This window comes from Mytilus galloprovincialis, chromosome 5 (assembly GCF_965363235.1).
Source record: "Mytilus galloprovincialis chromosome 5, xbMytGall1.hap1.1, whole genome shotgun sequence".
Taxonomy (NCBI): domain Eukaryota; kingdom Metazoa; phylum Mollusca; class Bivalvia; order Mytilida; family Mytilidae; genus Mytilus; species Mytilus galloprovincialis.
The window spans coordinates 68082716-68105296 of record NC_134842.1 but is presented as its reverse complement, the minus strand read 5'-3'; the positions used below and the strand labels follow the sequence as shown (position 1 = coordinate 68105296).

The window sequence follows — 22581 nt, the reverse complement described above, 5'->3', positions numbered from 1 at the left end:
ACACACCTTCACCTTTGCACATCAAGGTCACAAATTTCCACTTCCGGTAACCTGACAAGTCAGTCGATAAGCTAGAAGTCGAACGATATCGCATGGTAAAAAACCGCACAATTTGAAAAATGGATAATGACAGGCCACAGTTTAGGTCTCCCTTTTACCGCCCGTGTCCACACATGGTAGCTTCAGCACAAGGAGCACCGCAGCGTTCTACAGGAAATAGTTTGAAAGCTATTTTTGCAGGTGAGTCGTTTGATGATAGTATAGTATGCCATTTGTTTACATTTTTGTGAGTGTCATCAGAATGAAGAACAAACAGACGACACGTTGTAATTGATTATTTGTCCTATCTTAAAGACACTTTGAGTCACATTGACCCACGTTTTATAGATAACGTTACTTGGACCTACAAGTAGAAGATAGATAAATTAAAGTTACTGAGTTGAACTTTGACCTAGAAAAATGTTATATCATTTATCTCCTTATAATGTTTCAATATCACTGTGTGTGTTTTTTTGCAAGAATATGCACATAGAATTGATAACAAAATAGACTTGATTTCCCAGATATTATTGTTCTAATGGTGTGGGTTTTTTTTTATTATTGTCATAAAACTAACAAGAAAATTCCAGTTTCATGTGATTCCAACCCCAAATTGATCCAGTTCATATTTAGAGTTGACTGGCCCATATATGACTTAAAAGGGATAAAATTATTATGTAAATAACTTGTACAATGTAGTAAATGCAATGAATTTTACGATTAATATCAATTGTGGTTGTTTTAAAAAAATGTGTATTTTACCATCTACCTGACATGCCTGATGCAAGTTGAAATATCTTTTTCAAAACAAATTTACAAATTTTCTTATTATTTTTTTGATTCCTGTTATGACTTTTTAGTTTTATAATCATGAGCATGATGAGAAGAAAACAAATTAATTGATGCTTGTAAATGTAATATTCCAAAAAGAACCTCTATCATATCTATAGACTCCATAAACATATTTAATCATTTTGTTATACAGCTGTCTTTACACTCAATTGGTATTTATTATATTACTAAGAAGAAACACATTTTTTGGAATTGGACTTACAATTATATTTTGTAGTTTGACCCCACCCCCTCCCCCCAAAAAAACCAACAACTAAAAAAACATATCAAACAAAACACACCGACAAAACAAATCAACAATTGTATGCGTGAATTGTAAAAAGATAAAAGAAACTCAACTAGATTACTTTAATCAATATCAACTTTTGAATCTTATAATTTTTTCAGTCAGTTACCATTTCTTTTTATAGATCTGTGTTAACGTTGATTTTAATTAACTTAATCATTGGAAAATCAATGATACTTATTATAATATAGCAGTTGTGCTAATATCGGAAGAGGATAATAAATATATTATGTCTATTGCTTATCTACTAAGTAACTTCCTTATTCATATTGTTTATTATTTAGTAGGATGGTATTATTAAACAGTGTTGAAAAATACATTGATCTCTTGTTTGTTTTGATTATAGAAATGACAAATTAGGTTGTACTGAAAGATTTAAATAACAGTCATTTAAATATTTTACCAGGAAGGGATTTTGATTATTATTTAAATCCTGAACTACATGTATTATTGTTAAATGTACAAAAGAAACAGTAATTTGACCTATCTGAGGACAATACAGTCTGAAATGTTTATTTCCAAATTCAATAGATATATATATAAATAGAATGTATATAACTGCATTTCAAGGAATATAGTTTCATGGTATTCCACAATATGTCATACCAGTATTTATTTAGGCCTTGTAAATACAATAATATAAGATGATCATGATCATGATGATATAATATCAAACTTGAAATCAAATGAGAAAAAATATAATTTCTGGTGAAATAGGAAGAATTTTGAAATTTAAATAAAAATTTTGAACTAATTGCACTCTCAAAGAATGTTTTGATCTTTAATGAAGGTTAAATTTTAAAGTCGCACATCCATAACATCCAAGTTATTTAAGTTAACCTTTAACTTAAGAAATTTGTGTGTTGTACACAGATCTGAGATGTAATAAACTTGTTTTCTATTTCCTTAGTGCTTGTAGTGCATAAATTGAATTTACTGCAAAATTGATTTTTAAAATAATTTTTTTTACAAATGTCTTTGAGTAAAGTCTGATAATTTAAAGTACTCATAGTCATCATGGTCACACTAATAAATTTAAGTCAATGTGAGTTATTATTTTAAAGGAACAGTATGACAGTGAGTCTGACGTACTACCATTGACTACACATGCTACATAAATGATCAAATTTAGACACTTTCCATTTTCTTTTTTAAATGTATAATTCTATAAATCTATATATTTTTAGTTCTAGAAAATGAACCCAAGTGATAACCCACAACTAGCATGATAAGAGACAATGCAGTGAGCGCAAAAGTCTCTTTCGTCCAGTGAATGTTAAAATATATTTTACATGTTTTACAGATAAATATGTTATAAATAAGAAATATTGATTAACTTTCAAAGATCAATTAAGTTTCCTTTCAAATCAATGACACACATTTACATATGTCATGTATGCATCCTTTCATATTGCCTGTACTTGTATTGTTTATAATATAATATCAGATGTATGTCTATCTGATAATATATGATATATTATATGCTAATCTTGAATCAATCCTTTAGTTTAAGTCTGGAAAACTTACTGGCTAAATTAACCTAACCTTAAAGATTTGAAATGTAAAATCATGCAACACTACATTATCTTGATGACCAAAATTGTTGAAACCCAAGAAAAACATAATATGAAATTGTTTTTAAAAAAATTATACATTGCGTAAAATGTGATTTTTGTGAGAATATAGCATTTTCCTCGGGGAGGATCAATAAAAGCTTTGCAAGTTTGATCTAATACCAGCAGATTTATGGAATGTGTCTAAATGAGCAGTTTCTAAACCTCTAAGTGTGCTTTATTGATTGCCCTGCTATAAGCTAATATACAGCCAGTTTTCGTGTCTTGTAATTACTGCTGACAATGTCTTGGGAACTCTTTGATTTACTCCATTGACACTAGATAACATTTGTAATATAATCCAATGACTTTGATTTCCTGTGTCTGTTTTGTAATTCTTGGTCACTTGAGATTTAAGTTGATTTTTTCATTTAAGGAATTGACATGGGATAATCATGATAATGTGTTAAGTTATCGGTTAACTTTATGTTTTTTTTAAATTCTTTTATGTAATTCTTCGTCATTTAAGGGTCATCATTAATCTGAATTTAAATTGAATGATATGCTACTTATTCAAATCCCAAAGTTCAACATTTCTGTCATTAGACATGTAAGAAAACAATTGCTTTTTTTAGTGTATTGTGGTTTTCTGTACGTGTCCTTAAATTGCAGATTCCTGGAACTGACATGGGATATGCCATGTATGCTGTTGTTGCAACTTTGCTTGAATCAGAAAAAGAATGAAAAATTTGGTCATGTTGGTCATGCATACACAAATGATGTTTTACTCTTATTTCAACTATGATCAATTTAGAACCTAACCGGTAGTAAAATATTAACATACATGTAATTACATAGACATCTTTATTTTGTTGAAGACTTTATAAAATATCTTTAGGTCATTGGGTTACTGTGAGTCTAGTTGACCTAACTCCATATCTCTATATATGATAACATGTAGTATGTATAAATAATCTTTATAAGTTCAGGTTTTGTTTAAACAATGTAAGTTCTAAATTATCATGACTATACGTGTATATCATCAATATGAATGTGTCCTATATATTTTGAACATGTTGACCTTTATCAGACTGAATGTTGAAATTGTTCTACTGTCATGATATTGTCTGTATTGGAATCAATAGAAATTAGGGTTAGAAAATTATGCAGGGCTGAAGTCAAAATGTTCAATTTTGGTGAACATTTTGAAAGTTATATTTTTTTAATATATTAATATATTAATTTGTTAAAAAACATAAAAAATTAAATTTCATAAATAATTTGTATCATGTGTAATGAAATATTTATATTGAAGTTTGCATTCATTGTTTTATAATAATGCAAATTTTTGACTGTTTTATAATAATGCAAATTTTAACCTGTTTCATAATGATGCACATTTTAACCTTAATGGCTATTGTTTATCACAAAAAATGAAGTACTTCTTTTAGTTTTATGAAAATGATTAACAATGCAGATAAATCAATTTTTTTTTAAAACTCTACACAAAGTGAATTCTTTTTCCTACATTAATAACAAATTGTAAAGCTGAAAGTAAAGCAAAATTTTTTCAGTGGAAATGCATTTTTAGAATTTCCAATTTCAGAGTTTTAAAGGAAAAATCCATGAAAAAAAGGAGTACTCAGCAAATTATGAGTAATACACAGTTAATATATACCAAACAAGTATTCTTCAGAGGTTTTATAACGTCATGGGAATACTTTTTATACCAAGATGTTATTTGAATAGATTTTGAAAAAGAAAGTATTATCACTGGTGCTATTATCTAATTGAAACAAAAATGTTGAATCTTAGGACCATTTAGTAGTCTAAGTAGGTCAACTTATGTATCACTACCGGAATGTAGCCTGTCAGACTTCAAATTCAGAAAGTGACAGGTACGTTCAACCCTAATCTTAATTACTATGATTGTCAGCTAGCTATTTTCCTTCTGAATGTCAGTGGTTCTCTCTGGGCACTCTAGCTTCCTCCACCAATAAAAACTAACCATCACAAAATAGTCAATAGTTTTCTTAGTGATGTTTAACACCAATCAATCAATATTTAGGAACTAAAACTCAAGTGACCTCAAACTGACATACACTTCTTGGTCAGACAAAGTAAATGAACATTTTCATTAGCAACCCGTAGACAAGCATTTCTTTGCTAAACTACATTGTAGTAACTTTTCATTTTTACTTGGTCTTTGTTTAGTTTCTATCAGATAAATCAATTTACTCAATTAAAATGTTTGCTTTCTCAGCCATCATAATCCACTACCCACTGCAAATATATTGATGTTTCTTTTTAAGAGTAAATAGTATTGCATAAAATGACTACTCTGATAAAATTGCTATTTGCATGGTTATTATACTGATAAAATGAGGACACTTAAAAAGTTTTAAAAGATAATAAAAAGACAATATATGACTACACATATGGGTAAGCTAGTTCTTTTCTACAATTTTGGATTTTTGAAATTGCAGAAAATAATGGGTCTGTCTTTATAATGAAGTATACACAGAAATTTTGAAACAGGAATACAATTCATTTGTAAGACTTTTCATTGAAATTCTGAAACTGTGAAATGCATTTTATAATACATTTTAACTAGAAATAAGAAGATGTGGTTTGAGTGCCAATGAGACAACTTTTTTAACCAATACGGAATAGTTTTTGTTTGATTGATTAAGAAATTCCGTTAAGGTGGTACCTAACACTACAGGGAGATAACTCTGTAAAGTCAGCTAAACGTTTTAATTACGTTGTGATGTAAAAGGAATATTAAGCTTCTCAATGATCAAAATTGGTGTTTGTCAAACTGCTATATAACCAGTGTAATTTTTCTGACAAAACGGTTGGTTAAAAATTTTTGAAATTTTTATATTTATGTTAAAGGGTCAAAGTAGGTCAAAGTAAGTACTTTGACAAAATTTTATGAAAATTAAACGAGCCAAATTAATTTTAGTGCAAGTGTTGGGTACCACCTTAACTTGTATATATAAGTGAAAATATTTCTCGGAGGAATTAATCTTGTAAAGAAGAGTTATATAGGATTTTACCTATTTTCTTTTGTAGCAAGAACCTAGTGGCGGCCCATGACCATGATGACCCCAGTTTCTCTTTTTATATTTTGAAAGTCAATCATAAGAGCAAAGTATTAAAAATTCTATTGATTTTGATTTAGACCCCAATCTTTCTCAAATCCACAATATAGTCAATATTTTTTTCAGGATTTAATTGTGAAATACAAAATTTAATACATTTCGGGAAAATATTTTCTTTACTTTAGCCTGATTAAATAATTTCTGTGCTTGCAGACAAAGCACAAAGATCATGACAATAAAATTGAAAATGGAAATGGGGAATATGTCAAAGAGACAACAACCCGATTAAAGAGCAAAAACAAAAGGCCCCTAATGGGTCTTCAACACAATGTGAAAATCACACACCAGAAGTTTTTAGCCATATATTTATAATTAACCTTAACAAAATATATTAATCTTGCATGTGAATTATTTTTATAAGTAACAGATCCCCATTTTTTTTGGATGATTTTCTAATTAAGATCATATATTTACTTCTGTTTTTCAGGTGGAGTTACTGGTGGTTTAGAAATTTGTATAACATTCCCAACAGAATATGTCAAAACACAATTACAGTTAGATGAACGAGCGGGTGTGGCGAAACGATATAAAGGTCCAATCGATTGTGTAAAAGTGACAATTAATGACTATGGAGTTAGGGGACTATATCGGGGTTTACCTGTGTTATTGTATGGAAGTATACCTAAATCAGCAGTTAGGTAAACACATGTAGCTATATAAGTCTTGAAAGTTGTTATAGTAGAATCTTAAGTCCTAGAAAGGAGCACTTGTGAATGCAGCTTGTATATTGGCATTATCTGAATTTACCAAAAAAAAAAAGGCTTTCTCATGTATATCTTGGAGAGATTTGTAGCTACATATATATATTTAAGAGGCAATTTTGTTGAAGAATACTGTTAAGTAAGGATTTGTTGCAATATGTTATTATTTCATATGGTGATTTTTCACTTAAAAATAACCTGGTGTGTTCTGTTTAATGATACAATTTCATTTGAAAATAAGAAAAATGGAGTAATTTGATTGGCAAATTCAGACAGTATCAAGCTTGATTATTGTTTCCAAACTTGAACCAAATGTTCAGGTTTCAATCACTGTGGTCTTATCAGGCTGTGCTTGGTGAAGAATTTTATTATAGTATTAATTGCTAGAGAAAGATTGTCGCTATGTTTCTCTGTAGATATATTGATGATGATTCCAAAAAATTTAAAATTTTATCACATCATTAGAAAAATACAAATTTTGTCTAAGTAATCAATATCTGTTTCCAATTGAACTTTATTATTACATTGTTTAACAAAAGTCTTTCCAATAGCCAATAATTATATCTTCTTTTCCTAAACGGCACATCTAGACTATTTACAAAAACCTTAACGACAGTTAATTACCACTAAATATCAATCAAACACCGTGTTTTCTATTTCTGTTGAACATAATCGATCAAATCAAAGACTTCCTATTGACTTGGACGAGAAAATTAAAGACTTGCTGCGGTAGTTATTTAAAAGTTTGTAGGTTTTTTTCTCTCAGTAAAATCGATAGAAATCAATTGAAGCATACAGTCAGTTTGCCCAACAGTGATATTAACGTCTGAAAGAATATCGTAAAATGTTAAGAAATGTTAATAACTTTCCTGTATAAAGCTAGTAGTAGGAGAAGAAGCAGTACTAAATCTGTTCATTGTTTGGGAGGTTTAAATTGTAAAGTTTATTTGTTATGCTAATTGAGAACATCTTATATGCATACTATTTCCAGATCAATGAATACAATAAATGCAGGACTTGAAATACTAGTAAATGTAGTACAAATGTAGTTTAAATATAAATATATAATTGGATCATATTTATTTTAGTACAGACATATATAATCAATTATGTGCATATGTAATATTTTTGATGCATGAAACAAAATGAGTTATGAAAAGAAACAAGCTCAAATATGATATATATAAAAAAAAAAGTGATAAAGAGAGATAACTTTTAGCTGAGACTACTATGACATGTGTTATAGTAGTCTCAGCTTTCAGATCAAACATATTGTAGTATTTTCAAGTCTTTTGTCATAAGCTCTGCAGTCTGAACTGCAGAAGGTTTCAAGAAATCAAAAACTGATAATTTTTAAGGTAAAACATGAAAAAAGGTTTTTGCTCCTGTCTATCTACCCACATAGGGTACACAAGTTATGAAGTATGAAAGGAACAACAATACACCTGAACTATAAATTATCCACGATAATGGAATAAATCTTTACTATTGTTTAGACATCCTTTAATCATTTCAAGTTATACACCAGCTTCACTGTATACTAAATATAAAATAACACCAACCATTGGGGTATCATCTTTTAAAGTTTGCTATATAAAATTGAGAAAGGAAATGGTGAATATGTCAAAGTGACAACCACCCGACCATAGAGCAAACAACAGCCGAAGGCAACCAATGGGTCTTCAATGTAGCGAGAATTCCCGCACCCGTAGGTGTCCTTCAGCTGGCCCCTAAAATATGCATAATAGTACAGTGATAATGGACGTCATACTAAACTCCGAATTATACACAAGAAACTAAAATTTAAAATCATACAAGACTAACAAAGGCCAGAGGCTCCTGACTTGGGACAGGCGCAAAATCCTCAACCCTCAGAGATCTCAACCCTCCCCCTATACCTCTAGCCAATGTAGAAAAGTAAAAGAATAACAATACGCACATTAAAATTCAGTTCAAGAGAAGTCCGAGTCTGATGTCAAAAGATGTAACAAAAGAAAATAAATAAAATGACAATAATACATAAATAACAACAGACTACTAGCAGTTAACTGACATGCCAGCTCCAGACCTCAATTAAACTGATTGAAAGATTATGTCTTCATCATATGAATATCAGGTACAATCCCTCCCGTTAGGGGTTTAGTATCATACTATCATAAAATATATGAGAAGAACATAACCCGTGTCATGCCAACAACTGTTTTTTTAGAAATAAATGTGTTTAGTTCCGATGCAAAGACCCTGTCAGTGAATCAATGTTAAAGCCAAAATATGCAATCTTTAATGACCTGACAACAGTATCGTAACTATATCCCCTTTTAATAAGTCTATTTAAAGGTTTTGTTAGTTTCTGAGGAGAATACTGACATTTTTGTGCTTTATAAAGAATATTTCCATAAAATTTTGGATGTGAAATACCTGAACGTATAAGATGTCTGCATGTTGAGTTATATTTACGAATTATTTCCTTATACCGGTGATAAAATTTAGTAAATGTTTTGACCAGTTTGTGATATTGAAAATATATTTCATCTTAATTTCAAGTCTTTTTAAAACATTTTTTAATGTCTTGCTGCTATGATCTTGTTTTTAAAAAATCTTATGTCAGATGTCTAGCTAAAGTTACTGTTTCAATATTTCAGATTTGGTGCTTTTGAAGAATTTAAAAGTTGGTATGCAGTTGATGGTGTATTGACGCCTGACAAAAGATTACTATGTGGTTTAGGTAAGTTGGTATGCAGTAGATGGTGTATTGATGCCTGACAAAAGATTACTATGTGGTTTAGGTAAGTTGGTATGCAGTTGATGGTGTATTGACGCCTGACAAAAGATTACTATGTGGTTTAGGTAAGTTGGTATGCAGTAGATGGTGTATTGATGCCTGACAAAAGATTACTATGTGGTTTAGGTAAGTTGGTATGCAGTAGATGGTGTATTGATGCCTGACAAAAGATAACTATGTGGTTTAGGTAAGTTGGTATGCAGTAGATGGTGTACTGACGCCTGACAAAAGATTACTATGTGGTTTAGGTAAGTTGGTATGCAGTAGATGGTGTATTGATGCCTGACAAAAGATTACTATGTGGTTTAGGTAAGTTGGTATGCAGTAGATGGTGTATTGACACCTGACAAAAGATATTATGTGGTTTAGGTAAGTTGGTATGCAGTAGATGGTGAATTGATGCCTGACAAAAGATTACTATGTGGTTTAGGTAAGTTGGTATGCAGTAGATGGTGTATTGACGCCTGATAAAAGATTACTATGTGGTTTAGGTAAATTGGTATGCAGTTGATGGTGTATTGACGCCTGACAAAAGATTACTATGTGGTTTAGGTAAGTTGGTATGCAGTTGATGGTGTATTGACGCCTGAAAAAAGATTACTATGTGGTTTAGGTAAGTTGGTATGCAGTTGATGGTGTATTGACGCCTGACAAAAGATTACTATGTGGTTTAGGTAAGTTGGTATGCAGTAGACGGTGTATTGACGCCTGACAAAAGATTACTATGTGGTTTAGGTAAGTTGGTATGCAGTTGATGGTGTATTGACGCCTGACAAAAGATTACTATGTGGTTTAGGTAAATTGGTATGCAGTAGACGGTGTATTGACGCCTGACAAAAGATTACTATGTGGTTTAGGTAAGGTTTGTGAATAATGAAGTATTATTGCAGGAATGATTTTTATGCCCTACCTATGATAGTAGAGGGGCATTATGTTTTCTGGTCTGTGGATCCGTCTGTCTGTACTTCCATTCATCTGTCTGTTCGTCCGTCTGTTAATCCGTCAGTCAGTTCATCCCGCTTCAGGTTAAAGTTTTTCGTCAAGGTAGTTTTTGATGATGCTGAAGTCCAATCAACTTGAAACTTAGTACACTTGTTGCTTATGATATGATCTTTCTAATTTTACAGCCAAATTAGACTTTTGACCCCAATTTCACGGTCCAGTGAACATAGAAAATGAAAGTGGGAGTTTCAGGTTAAAGTTTTTGGTCAAGGTAGTTTTTATGTTGATTAACTGATGAAGTTGAAGTCCAATCAACTGGACACTTAGTACACATGTTCCCTATGGTATGATCTTTCGAATTTTAATGCCAAATTATATTTTTTACCCAATTTTAAGGTCCATTGAACATGGAAAATGATAGTGCTAGTGTACTGGTGACACATTCTTCTGTTATTTTATATTGTTTATATGGCTTATTTTGAAATAAAAACAAGAAACTGGACTAGGAAAGAGATGGTAGAAAATTACGCTTGAAAAGTGAAGGAAGACATTATCAAATGATATTTTCTTTCTTTGCATATATATTCTATTGGGAAAATCAATTTTAGTTATCTTATTGATAAAAAATGTGACAAAATTTGTTAACAAATAGGCACATTCGATGTAATATACATAAAATGTTGCTAATAATTTAAATGCCAGCAAAGAAATTAATTCATTTATTTGAAAGAACCAAAATTTTTAATAATATTCATTATACCTACCAGTGAAAATTGACATTTATTAAATTAGAATATAATTCGTGTTAACTAGTTCTCATCGCAAACATCTAGGTGATCTAGAAATAAAAACATGTGGTAAAAAAAAAAAAAAATAAAGGTTTCCATGCTAATGACATGAATGAAAAAAAAGCAAAATATTTGTGTCCTTTTTCTAAAATTTTTAGATTCAATTGCATGGAAATTTCTATGTTGTTTTCAATAATTCAGTACTCTCTTTAAAAAGAAATTCATGTCACAAATATATCACAGCCGAATAATCTGATAACCATTCAATTTTTGTTGAATTAAACAATTGTGTTCAAAATTTAAAATAAATCAATTAGAGTTGTCTCCCTTATCACAATATTCAAACAGTTAGAATCCATTTGACCATGTTTATTGGTTATGCCAGGGATTCATAAATTTTAACATGTAAACCAAGACTAGTTTTTTGAGCAATTTATTTATATAACTTTTGTGAATAGAGTGAATGAACGGGAATTTGTTACTATAAATGTGCTAGTATTTCTTTTAAATAAATAAAAGAGATGTAGATGTTGTCAAATAATATTTTGTTTCTTTGCTTTGATCAGTTTTAGTTATATCTTATTGATTATCAATGATTGAAAAAGGAAATACAAATGTAATGCCAGCCATGTAGTTCTGAGGAAAAATAAAGAACTGAAGAAGGCCAATGGCCGAAACGTCTTGAAAAATTGATTTATTGATACAATTATATAAAGTATGTTCCCTATTGGAATTTTGAAAACAAGGAAATAAATTTAAGTTAAATGACAAAGTTACAACATTGGTAGCAAAGTGTGGCATAAAAAAAAATAATTGGTTTACACTTTGCTTGTAGAATGATATGTCATCAAGCTTTGTAAAAGCAAATATTAGTATAAAAAAATGATGCCAACTTCTAATATGAAATGGACAATTGTCCAAAATTGAGGACAAGATACAGTACAACAAGGAGATACAGTTAACAATTACCTTAGCTGGTGTTGAGTAATTCACTGTGAAACAGTATGATTGCTGGTGATTTAGAGTGGCAACACTGATTTATGACTGCCATGTATTACCTTAGAATTTTACATTGATATTCAGAGAGATAGGTCAGCGTGAGTCACCAACAATCAACAGCATTCACGCAGATAATTCACTCCTTGCAGTGATTTTTTTACCGAATCACCTTGTGTATACTGTAATTACCTGTTGATTTCTTGGTGAAATTGTTTTGTTAGCTTACTATACCATTGACTAGATGCCTCACATCTCCTTCTATTCTTAATCAACAACTATAGTCTAATATTTGCTACATTAAAGAAATTGATTTCAAAATATATGTCCAAATTGGATGGTCTGAGAAATAGGTCTACATAAATTAATGGGATGGTTCATTGTTATGAATGTTCACTTTGAATAAGAACTGATAAATAAGAAATTCATTCATTAAGAGTTGATTATTTCTTAAATAAGTGCATTTATTCTTTCTTCATTTACAGGCGCTGGAGTTAGTGAAGCTATATTTGCAGTTACACCTATGGAAACATTAAAAGTCAAATTTATAAACGATCAAACTTCAAAAAACCCTAAATTCAAAGGATTTTTTCATGGTGTAAGAGAAATAATAAAAACTCAAGGTAAGTTTGTTATTATTAGGTTTTTGATCATTATTGTAAACCATATATTGTCATTAGTATATTATAAAAAAACTATTTAAATCTTTCAAATTCTAAGAGTATTACTGTACATCAATTTGTATAATTTTTTGATTTTTTTAGGTGGTTCCTAACACTACAGGGAGATAACCCTGTAAAGTCAGCTAAACGTTTTAATTACGTTGTGTTGTAAAAGGAATATTAAGCTTTTCAATGATCAGAATTGGTGTTTGTCAAACTGCTATATAACCAGTGTAATTTTTCTGACAAAACGGTTGGTTCAGAATTTTTTTAATTTTTATATTTTCGTTAAAGGGTCAAAGTAAATACTTTGAAAAAATTTGTTGAAAATTAAACGACCCAAATACATTTTAGTGAAAGTATTGGGTACCACCTTCAGTTGTGTTGTATGTGTGTGATGTATGTACACAATACTTTGGGTACTTGATCCCAATTATAGTCACATTTGTTTTTAATTTTCTTTTTTCTTCAACGAAAATATTGCACACAGAGTTAACAATTACTCCATTGACACAGCTATCTTTTATGTCTTTTTGGTTGCTCACCCAATTTTGTTAGTATAATAAAACTACATTAACAACTGTCATTCTGATGCAACCTCGGAATAAGGCAAATATGTTGATTGACTTTTAAAAGAGAAAACACATTTCCCAAGGTATCTAATGAAAGCATGCAAATGCTGCCGATATATTTTCTAAATAATTAAAAAGGTTGAATCTTACTCTTAATTTAAAAATTTAAGAATGTAATATGATAGACAAGGTTACTTACTTTCATAAACAGTTTGACCAAGAGTTTAAATTTTGAATAAAGTACACTTTATAAGGTTCTAAGTATTGTATGCCGAATTGTTAAAGCTATGATATAAAGTTTCAATATAAATGCAATATTTTTCACAATTCATAAAGAATTCAATGCACAATATCATGAATATATCAATTTATTTGTGTCAGTGCTTTCAAGTTACAAGTATGATGCTTTTATTCTATTATAGGTATACGAGGTACATATCAAGGTTTAACACCAACAATAATGAAACAAGGCAGTAATCAAGCAATAAGATTTTTTGTGGTAGAATCATTAAAAGATATGTATAAGGGAGGTAATCCAGATAAGAAAGTACCACTTTTATTGACTGGATTGTTTGGTGGTTTCGCTGGTGCATGTTCTGTGTTTGGTAATACACCTATAGATGTAATAAAAACTAGATTACAGGTATGTTGTGTAGAATATTATTTTGAGGTTTAATTTCTAAATTTTGGTAAAACATTAAATTTTAAACAAATCCATCAGTATAAACTGTAAACTTATATAGAGATCAATTTTCGCTACTTTCGCTGGTAGAAAAATAACATGAAATAAATTGTCAGGAATCTATAAAACTGAGATCTACCCTTATATTAATACATCGTAAAACCTAAAATAATTCAAATACCAAAACAGCCTGCACGGTTAGCCACTAGTCCGATGCCCCAGACTAGTAAAATTTTATTCGGACTAGTAAGCTTTTGAAAAATTCTGTTTGGCCCAATAAGAAAAATGTCAGAATATTGGTCTTTGGACTAGTAGTTGAAAAAGTTTTTGGTGCAGACTGCCAATAGCTGTGAAGTCTGTTAGAAAGGCCAAACCGCTAAAAAAAAGTACCCATGAAAATAAGTTGATTTACAGTACTGTGGATTCATTATTATTCGTTTTATACCAAGTTTTGTTGATTTTGTGGGTTCAGATAAACCACAAATTCAAATCTTCAATGAATAACAAACTTTCTATAGGCTTTGTATGAAGCAATTGGCAAATTCTGTGAAATCAAATATCCACAAAAAAGGCAAGTTTTCTTCAATCCACAAAGATTGATGCCCATGAAATTAATTAATCCAAAGTCTTACAGATTCAAATGATAAATTTGAGCTTAATAGTTTGAACTACAACTAAACGTTTGTTATTATTTTTACTGCAGATGTTGAATTGCATTGTGTTGCGTAAATTATCTCCCTTTACTATTAGAGATAGACATTTATGATAGAGACTGTGTAGAGTCAAAACAAATGAAGTAATGAGATCTTTGTTTTTTTATAAATGAATGAAGTCTGAATTCTGTCATAATTAATTGTAATACTTTTTTCTTTTGAACCAAATTTTGTTATTATTTTGAGTTTTGAGGATAAATAGTGATTTCCATCTCTCTGTCCCTTATTCTGTTGATCCAATATGTTTCTTGAATGCAAATTCCTTGTAAATGGCATATCAGAAGTGGATGTATCTTTACATAGCAGTAGAATAAAATTGAGAATGGAAATGGGGAATGTGTCAAAGAGACAACAACCCGACCAAATAAAAAACAACAGCAGAGGGTCACCAACAGGTCTTCAATGTAGCGAGAAATTCCCGCACCCGGAGGTGTCCTTCAGCTGGCCCCTAAACAAATATATACTAGTCCAGTGATAATGAACGCCAGAACACTATACCTGAGGATATGCAGAAAATAATATAATCATGGTCCCACTTGTTAAAGGGGAGATAATAAAATTGAAAGAAATGATACGATGATATCGTTTGTGAGTTGATTCCCATATTAATTTTTGTTGACACTGATATTGTAATCATATACACTTACATTTTCTTGTTTCAGGGTCTGGATGCCCATAAATATAAAAATACCTTTGATTGTGCTGTCAAAATATTTAGGAATGAAGGTTTAAGAGCGTAAGTAATGAACTTTAATTTAGCATTATATCACACAGTATTTATAACATGTTAAGGGCATACGATACAGTTTTGATCCTGTATTTACAGTATGATGAAAATTTCCATATAGGCTATTTTTTGTCTGATTAAATCAAATATGTAATAAAATATATACCTTCATGTGCTACTTTTTGAGTTAAATGAGGTCGAAATTTTGTATATTTGCTCAAAATTCGGATTTGTGACCGTATTTTACCTTTCGAAAGAAAGCCACAATTTTTTTGTTTTAAAAGATAAACACAAATTGTTTTTTTGTTAAATAATTTGTAATTTCTGTATTTCATAAGTATTCTAAAAACTTATGCATTTTTTATTCAGAAATATTTATCAAATGGTCATGAATTGAGAAAAAAACGTAATTTTTTGCTGTATATTTATTAACATTAAAAAAATTGCACTATTTACAGTTTTATAAAATTTGGTTCTCATAATCTCCCTACAAAATGAAACAAATTTTGTTTTAAAAAAATTGGGGTCCATGCACTCGTTTTCAAATTAAATCAGTTTGAATGATAAAAATCAGTCGAAAAATGCATCTTTTCCGATATGTCACCGTTTGACGTCGCCAAAATAACAATTTACGTTAGCAACGTCATTACTTCCCCTGTCACTGTATCGTATGCCCTTAAAGTACTATGTAGTAGACTTAAATTTTTTTTTCTCCGAAATATTTCATTTAAATAACATGTTAAACAACACATTGTTTAACTTTTGATATATTTATTTAAATATTTTACTTTAGTAAATGCATGGTTTACTAGAAAATGGCAGAATTTTTTGCATAAAGAAAAAGTTATTTACAGAGAACTTTGAAATTTGTTTCAAGACATGGTTTAAACAGTGATGTGTATTTGAACTAGGAATTATTAAGATTAAGCCGGTACACTATATTATATATTTGTTTGATATTTTAGGTTTTATAAAGGAACCGTCCCCAGACTAAGTAGAGTTTGTTTAGACGTTGCCATTACATTTATGATATATGACAGTCTAAAAGCAGCAATAGATAAAATATGGCCAACAAACTAGAAAAATAACAGTTACTATAGCAATGCTTCCAGAATTCAGAACAGATTGGAATCTTCAATTTATTTGTGAGAAAGTGAACAAGGAATCTTCCATTTATTCATGAGAATGGGATTATGGAATCTTTCTTTTATTCAGATGGAATGTTGGTGCAGATGATATTCAAAGATTTGGATCTCAAAACCTTTAGTGTAGCGCATGTAATAGTGCTGGTGTTTTTAATTAGTTTAAATTAGAATATATAATTATGTAATAATTGGTGCAAATAATTTTGAGTTTTGAATAATGTTTGAGAACTACTGTGAATTCATTAATTTTCGTTGGAAACCAATTTTCGTGGATTTCGTGGATTTTACGAGGGCCTTTTTGAGGGCCTCAGGGAAGATTAGTAATTGTAACTAACTGTGTTTACCCTCTTTAAATAAAGAATTTATTATTATTATTATTATTACAGATGACCCACGAAATTAAATGTTCAACGAATAATAAATTTTCTTTAGGCTTATATGTAGATTTCATCAAAACCGTGAAATTAAATATCCATGAACATGCTAGTTTTCCTTAATCCACGAAAATTGGTACCCACGAAAATAAATGAATCCACAAAACCCCTAAATCATGTGATAAATCAAATTTTCAAATATTATTCAGAAATCATTAATTTCTTTGTGATTTTTGTGGGAAATAATTATATATGTACATGTTATTGATGAATCAATGTTTTGTTAGAAGTGTTGAAATATCTATTTTGTATAAGTTTGTAACATGTGTATGTTTATTGCATCAAAATCAAGTGAAAAACCATGTCCTGTAATATCTCTTTTATTGTGTCCTACCCAACATGATGGGGTTACCATGGTTACACTAAAATACTTTACCCCATTTTGTCGTGTAAATCCTCTGATTTGTACAATTCTTGCCAGAGTTTTATGAAATTTAACTTCAGCAATATGTCTCTGAATGTTCAAAAATCATTAGTACGATTCTTAAAGGAATAATGTCCCTTTTAAATGTAATAAAAAATGAAATTTGCGTTGTTAACACTCTCACACCCTCATTTATTGTGATATTTTTATGAAATTTATTTCAAAGGTTTATATCAGCAAAGTACAAATATAGTAAGATCAAGTTATTTGTCATGATATAATCTAGGACTACAAGACTTAATGATGTCACAAATATTCCCCTACTTTAAAAAAAACACTTACAATGATGATTGAAAAAAATAGAGAAAAGTGATAGGCATGATACAATGTACATGTAACTAATGTAGAGAAGAAGATTGTTTAACAATTAAGATGTAGTGTAGTTATTTTATTGCAACATTCCGATGAAGATATTGAAATTTTAAGATTGAAATAGACTTCCAATGATTCCTTTTTATATTCTATTAGATAGACAAACTCTTTTTTTCTTTTCTATATATACAATTATATTTCTATTTTTTTGTTTTCATTTATTTACAACTACAAAAAAGAGCAGTTAGTTGTTAACACTCAGGTTGCAAGTTTGAACTCTATTCATAGGGGTGCGTTGACTTGGATTGCTAGTTTTCCTGCCACTGGTCAATGGTTCTACCCTATTTCTAAGTCTTCCTCTGCCAATATAAATCCCCCATAATGGCATACCTAAGCACGCAGTTAGTGGAATTAAATGCTAACAATCTTTCAGAGAAGATTTTACATTGGATAAATAAATTATTTCTCTTTTCTGTATACATGGTATACAAATAACTGGATATTTCTAGTTTTTCAAATTTTATATTTACAATTTATAGAGTACATTGTAGTTGGTTGTTTTGTATTATTTGGCATTACTTTTTTGTGGTTTCGATAATATAGTACACTGTATGTTTTTGTTGATTATTTTTTCACTGATAATAACCTAGGGATTGTTCTTGATCCTGATGTGTTTTGAATGACTGCACGATAAATATCGGGCTTACACTGATTGAATTAACCTGTGGGATGTATATTGTAAAAAACTTTATGTTGGGTTTTTTTAACCATATATGAAAGTTATACTTGTTTGAAAAGTAGGGAAGGGTAGGAGTTGGTCTCATCATGAATTCATCAGAAAATGAATGCCAAATCTGAATTTCTGTGAAAATAATGTGTCTTGTTTCATCATTATGATAAAATTATATTCTTAGTTCCAGATAATTTGACTTACTATTTCTGAATTCCCATGAATTTAAAAGGGCAATCGCCAATTCTTGAAAAAAGTCCTCCTGGCCTCAAAGTATGTCCTCTGGGTTCAGATTAAAGTTTTATTCCTTGCATATATGTCTTATCTAATATGACACTAAAGGATAACAGGAAGTAAAAACAAATACTGACCAGTACAACTGACCAAAACAACCACCTGACTCTTACAAATATATTGAAAAATTAAGCTATTCAAGTATCTCAGAAGTAGTTCTATCACTCCTTGAATTCTTACCTGTTATTTTTCATAGTTATAGAGTAAAGTCTAGATAACATTATTTATAAAATATGAATATTTTTTAAGCTTTCAACAGTCACAAACAAATTTGTCCCTACATCAAGCAATATATGTCGGTCCCAAGCCAGCAACCGAATGTCCAATGGTTGTCTTTGATTGATTTAACCAAATGCTTTTGCTCAGTTTTCTCTTTTTGTTATCCAAGGTTCTTTTTTAATAGTTTACTTTATGGTATGGTTTTTGCTCAATATTGAAGATGAAAGGTCACATTTTGCTGTTATCCTTGACCTTTGAACTTTGTTGGATACTTGTCCCTTTAGAAATCATACCATACTTCCCAATTTTTAAAATCATGATGTCTTTATTCTATTCAAATATTAAATTCAGTTTGGCCTGGTTGTGAGTTTTTAAATTGATTTCCGCATTATTTGTTAGAAATGGAGGAAAACAATTTTACTGCTTACTTTAAGGCATGGGATTTGCTCATTGTTGAAGGTCAGAATGTGACCTGTAGTTGTCTATGTCCTTGTTCTTGATCTAAAGTGGATAGTTGTCTAATTGGCAATCAAACCACATCTTCTTACTTTATTTTTTTAAGACTTATAGGCATGAAGAAATGAACGATTAAAAAACATTTTATTTTTTTATATTTTTATTAGGATAGTTGGCAGATGCTTATATTTGTAAAATTTTGTTGTTATGTTGCTGTCCCATTTATACAGTAACTGTACTAACTTTTTTGTTATAAAAAAACAAAGTTTCAAGCTTACTTATAGTACTTTAGAATAATACACCAATTTTTTAGTTTATGATATTGTTATTCCAGTGCAGTGTAAAATTATTGTTTTTATAAGGTAAAATTTACATTTTTGTGCTATGCAATTAATGTGCAATCAATTTTTTGTTTGTTTGTTTGTTTGTTGATAAACCAAATACTTAATTTATGTTTAATATCCTTGTGAAGTGATCTGAACATGTATGATCACTAGCAAGTTTGATTTAATATGATTTTATTTAAGGTGGTACATGTACCAAATACCTTGACTAAAATTGATTTGACATGTTTAATTTTCATAAAATTTTGACAAAATATTAACTATGACCCTTTGTCAAAAAATATAAAATTTCAAGAAACGTGAACCACACACTTTCTCTGAAAAATTTCATTTGATATATAGCAGTTTGGCCAACACTGATTTTGATCATTGAGAAGCTTTATATTTCCGTAACAATATAATGTGATTAAAACGTTAAGCTGCATTTACAGAGTTATCTCTCTGTAGTGTTAGGTACCACCTTCAGAACTCACTTTCAAAATGTGTTTCCATTGTCAGTTTTCATTAACAAAACAAGTAAAATATTGTATTGTCTACTGTTTTACTATTTAGTAAAAGTCTGGTTGGGTTTAAAAAATAGAGAATAATTGGTCAATTCTGCAGAAATATTGACCCAATAAAAAAGAATGCAAAAGAAATATCTAAAAAATAAAAGATACAAAATAATTATTGAACTTATGTTTTATTTAAAGAAAATTGTATGAAAACTTTTGAGATGACCCCTATATTGGTTAAACAATATATTTCACATAACTGAAACATGTTTTATTATCACACAGTTTAAATTTGTCAATTTCCAGGGTAAATGATGTTAGTTACTTGTTCCAGAATATGTATTTAAAAAGATTTTTTCACCATGTAATTAACTGGCTTATTAGTAGAAAATAAACCAAAAATGAAACCGCTAACTTAATTATTAGCTTTGCAATAACTACTTGACGTACAGATCTTTAGTGCAAATCCTTGTTTATTGAAATGATGGCAAATTTTAAAACCATTTTTCAGGAATATTTAGATGAACATTTATAACATTGGTTTGAAAAGACTATTCCACTACTCTTTGCATTTTACACTTAATGTTGCGAAATGTATGGAAACTATAAATATGTCAAAGTACATGTATAATATGACCTAATTGGGGAATATTAAGATACAATATAATTACCTGTTTATTTTGTCTTACAAAAAGTTCATTTCTATATGTCAAAGTCTGTATGAAATAACCAAATTGAGGAATTTTAATATATTACCTGTTTATATTGTCTAACAAAAAAGTTATTTTCTAGGTCAAAATTTGTATAAAATAACCAAATTGAGGAATATTAATATATTAAACCATTTATATTGTCTATAACAAAAAGTTTATTTCCTATTCAAAGGTTTGTATAGATATTATTTCAATTTCAGGTAGTTTATTAGTTATATAATATGTTGATAATTTGTAATTATTTATTTTTTTGTGTGATTTTTATATTTGACAATACATAGTTCTATAAATAGTAAATCATGATAAAGGTTGCAATTTTATAAAATGTATGAAATAAAGTGATATTATATATTAATCAAGTGGGCAATGTAATTTGTAATAAAATTTGATAACATGAAATGGTTTGTTTCTTTTTTATTACTCAGTTTTATCATATTATTCGGTGTTGAAACTAATCGCAGTGTAAGAATGATCTCAATATTTGACCACCTGTATTACTGGCCTGTCAACACTGAGGTTGTGAGTTTGAATTCCACACTTTGAAGGTGTGCTTGGCTGAAATCTTAATTGACTAGGAATGTCAGGTTTTTTTTACCAAAGATTGGTTATCATCTATCAAGGCACTCCAGATTTCTACACCAATACAAATTGACTGCCTTAAAAAAGCACAATAGAGCTGAAAGAGTCTTTAAAATACCAGTCAACTGATCAATCAATAATCCCAGATTGGATAAGATGAAATATAATTTGTTATTTTATCTCCCTTAGTTTCAATAACGTTTGATGCAGAATCGAATCAAATCTGTCACAGATTTAATACAGAATCAAATCTGTCACAGATTTTGAAACATGCTTTTAGAAAGGTGTTTAATGTAGAATGAAAATGCATGAGACCATAAAAACCAATATAATACCTCAAGGATGAGAAGAAATACTAAGAACAGGTGAACAAAAAATATATGCAGCAAACAAAAAAAGGGCAGAGAGGGGAAAACATATCAATTTTGCTACTTCCAAAATTAGACACCTCCTTTTAAGTGTATTTGCTTGCCCTCAAACTATTTTTGCATTGTTTGTATGATATTTCATCTATTTTTTTGTTCTAAAAAGAAATTCTGAATTTGATTATAACTACCGGTAACATTGTTGTCTGAAACAACCTGTCAGGTATTTTAGGCACTCTGTGTTATGTAAACAGACAGTAACTTTATTACATTACTTGTTAATGTTATACAACACCAACTACTCCTTATAATGGAATAATGATGAAAAGGAGAAACTGGGGACAAAATCTTCCAAGAGAGATTTTTTTTTAAATATTTGACGGTTCAATGTTTTCTGAAATCAACATTTTTCTGCTGATATGTATTTTAATTAAAATTCTATGACAATTAACAAAAACGTACAAGGTACACACTTTCAAGTCAAATAAACTTTAATTTGAAATAACTCCTCAATCAGGCATGCAACCTTAAGAAGTATTAATTGATTGATGCTTCCGTATATTAAACATGTAATAGCAACCTCAAGAAGTAAGAGAAAAGACTGTAGTGA

The 22581-nt window shown here is 29.7% G+C and overlaps 1 protein-coding gene across 1 annotated transcript; it reads left to right on the top strand.

The window, feature by feature from the left end:
- Positions 1-12: 12 nt before the first annotated feature.
- On the top strand, positions 13-21426 carry LOC143076292 (tricarboxylate transport protein B, mitochondrial-like). Its single transcript, XM_076252024.1, has 7 exons — positions 13-240; positions 6325-6535; positions 9241-9323; positions 12592-12729; positions 13763-13983; positions 15398-15471; positions 16428-21426. The coding sequence occupies exons 1-7, from the start codon at positions 120-122 to the stop codon at positions 16540-16542; spliced, it is 963 nt and encodes a 320-aa protein (XP_076108139.1). The 5' UTR covers positions 13-119; the 3' UTR covers positions 16543-21426.
- Positions 21427-22581: the final 1155 nt, after the last annotated feature.

Bases quoted from the DNA above. Each gene is read 5' to 3' on its own strand.
- LOC143076292 (XM_076252024.1), top strand. From the start codon at position 120: ATGGATAATGACAGGCCACAGTTTAGGTCTCCCTTTTACCGCCCGTGT. The intron at 9,324-12,591 runs GTAAGTTGGTAT...CTTCATTTACAG, and splicing joins AAGATTACTATGTGGTTTAG to GCGCTGGAGTTAGTGAAGCT. The intron at 12,730-13,762 runs GTAAGTTTGTTA...ATTCTATTATAG, and splicing joins AGAAATAATAAAAACTCAAG to GTATACGAGGTACATATCAA.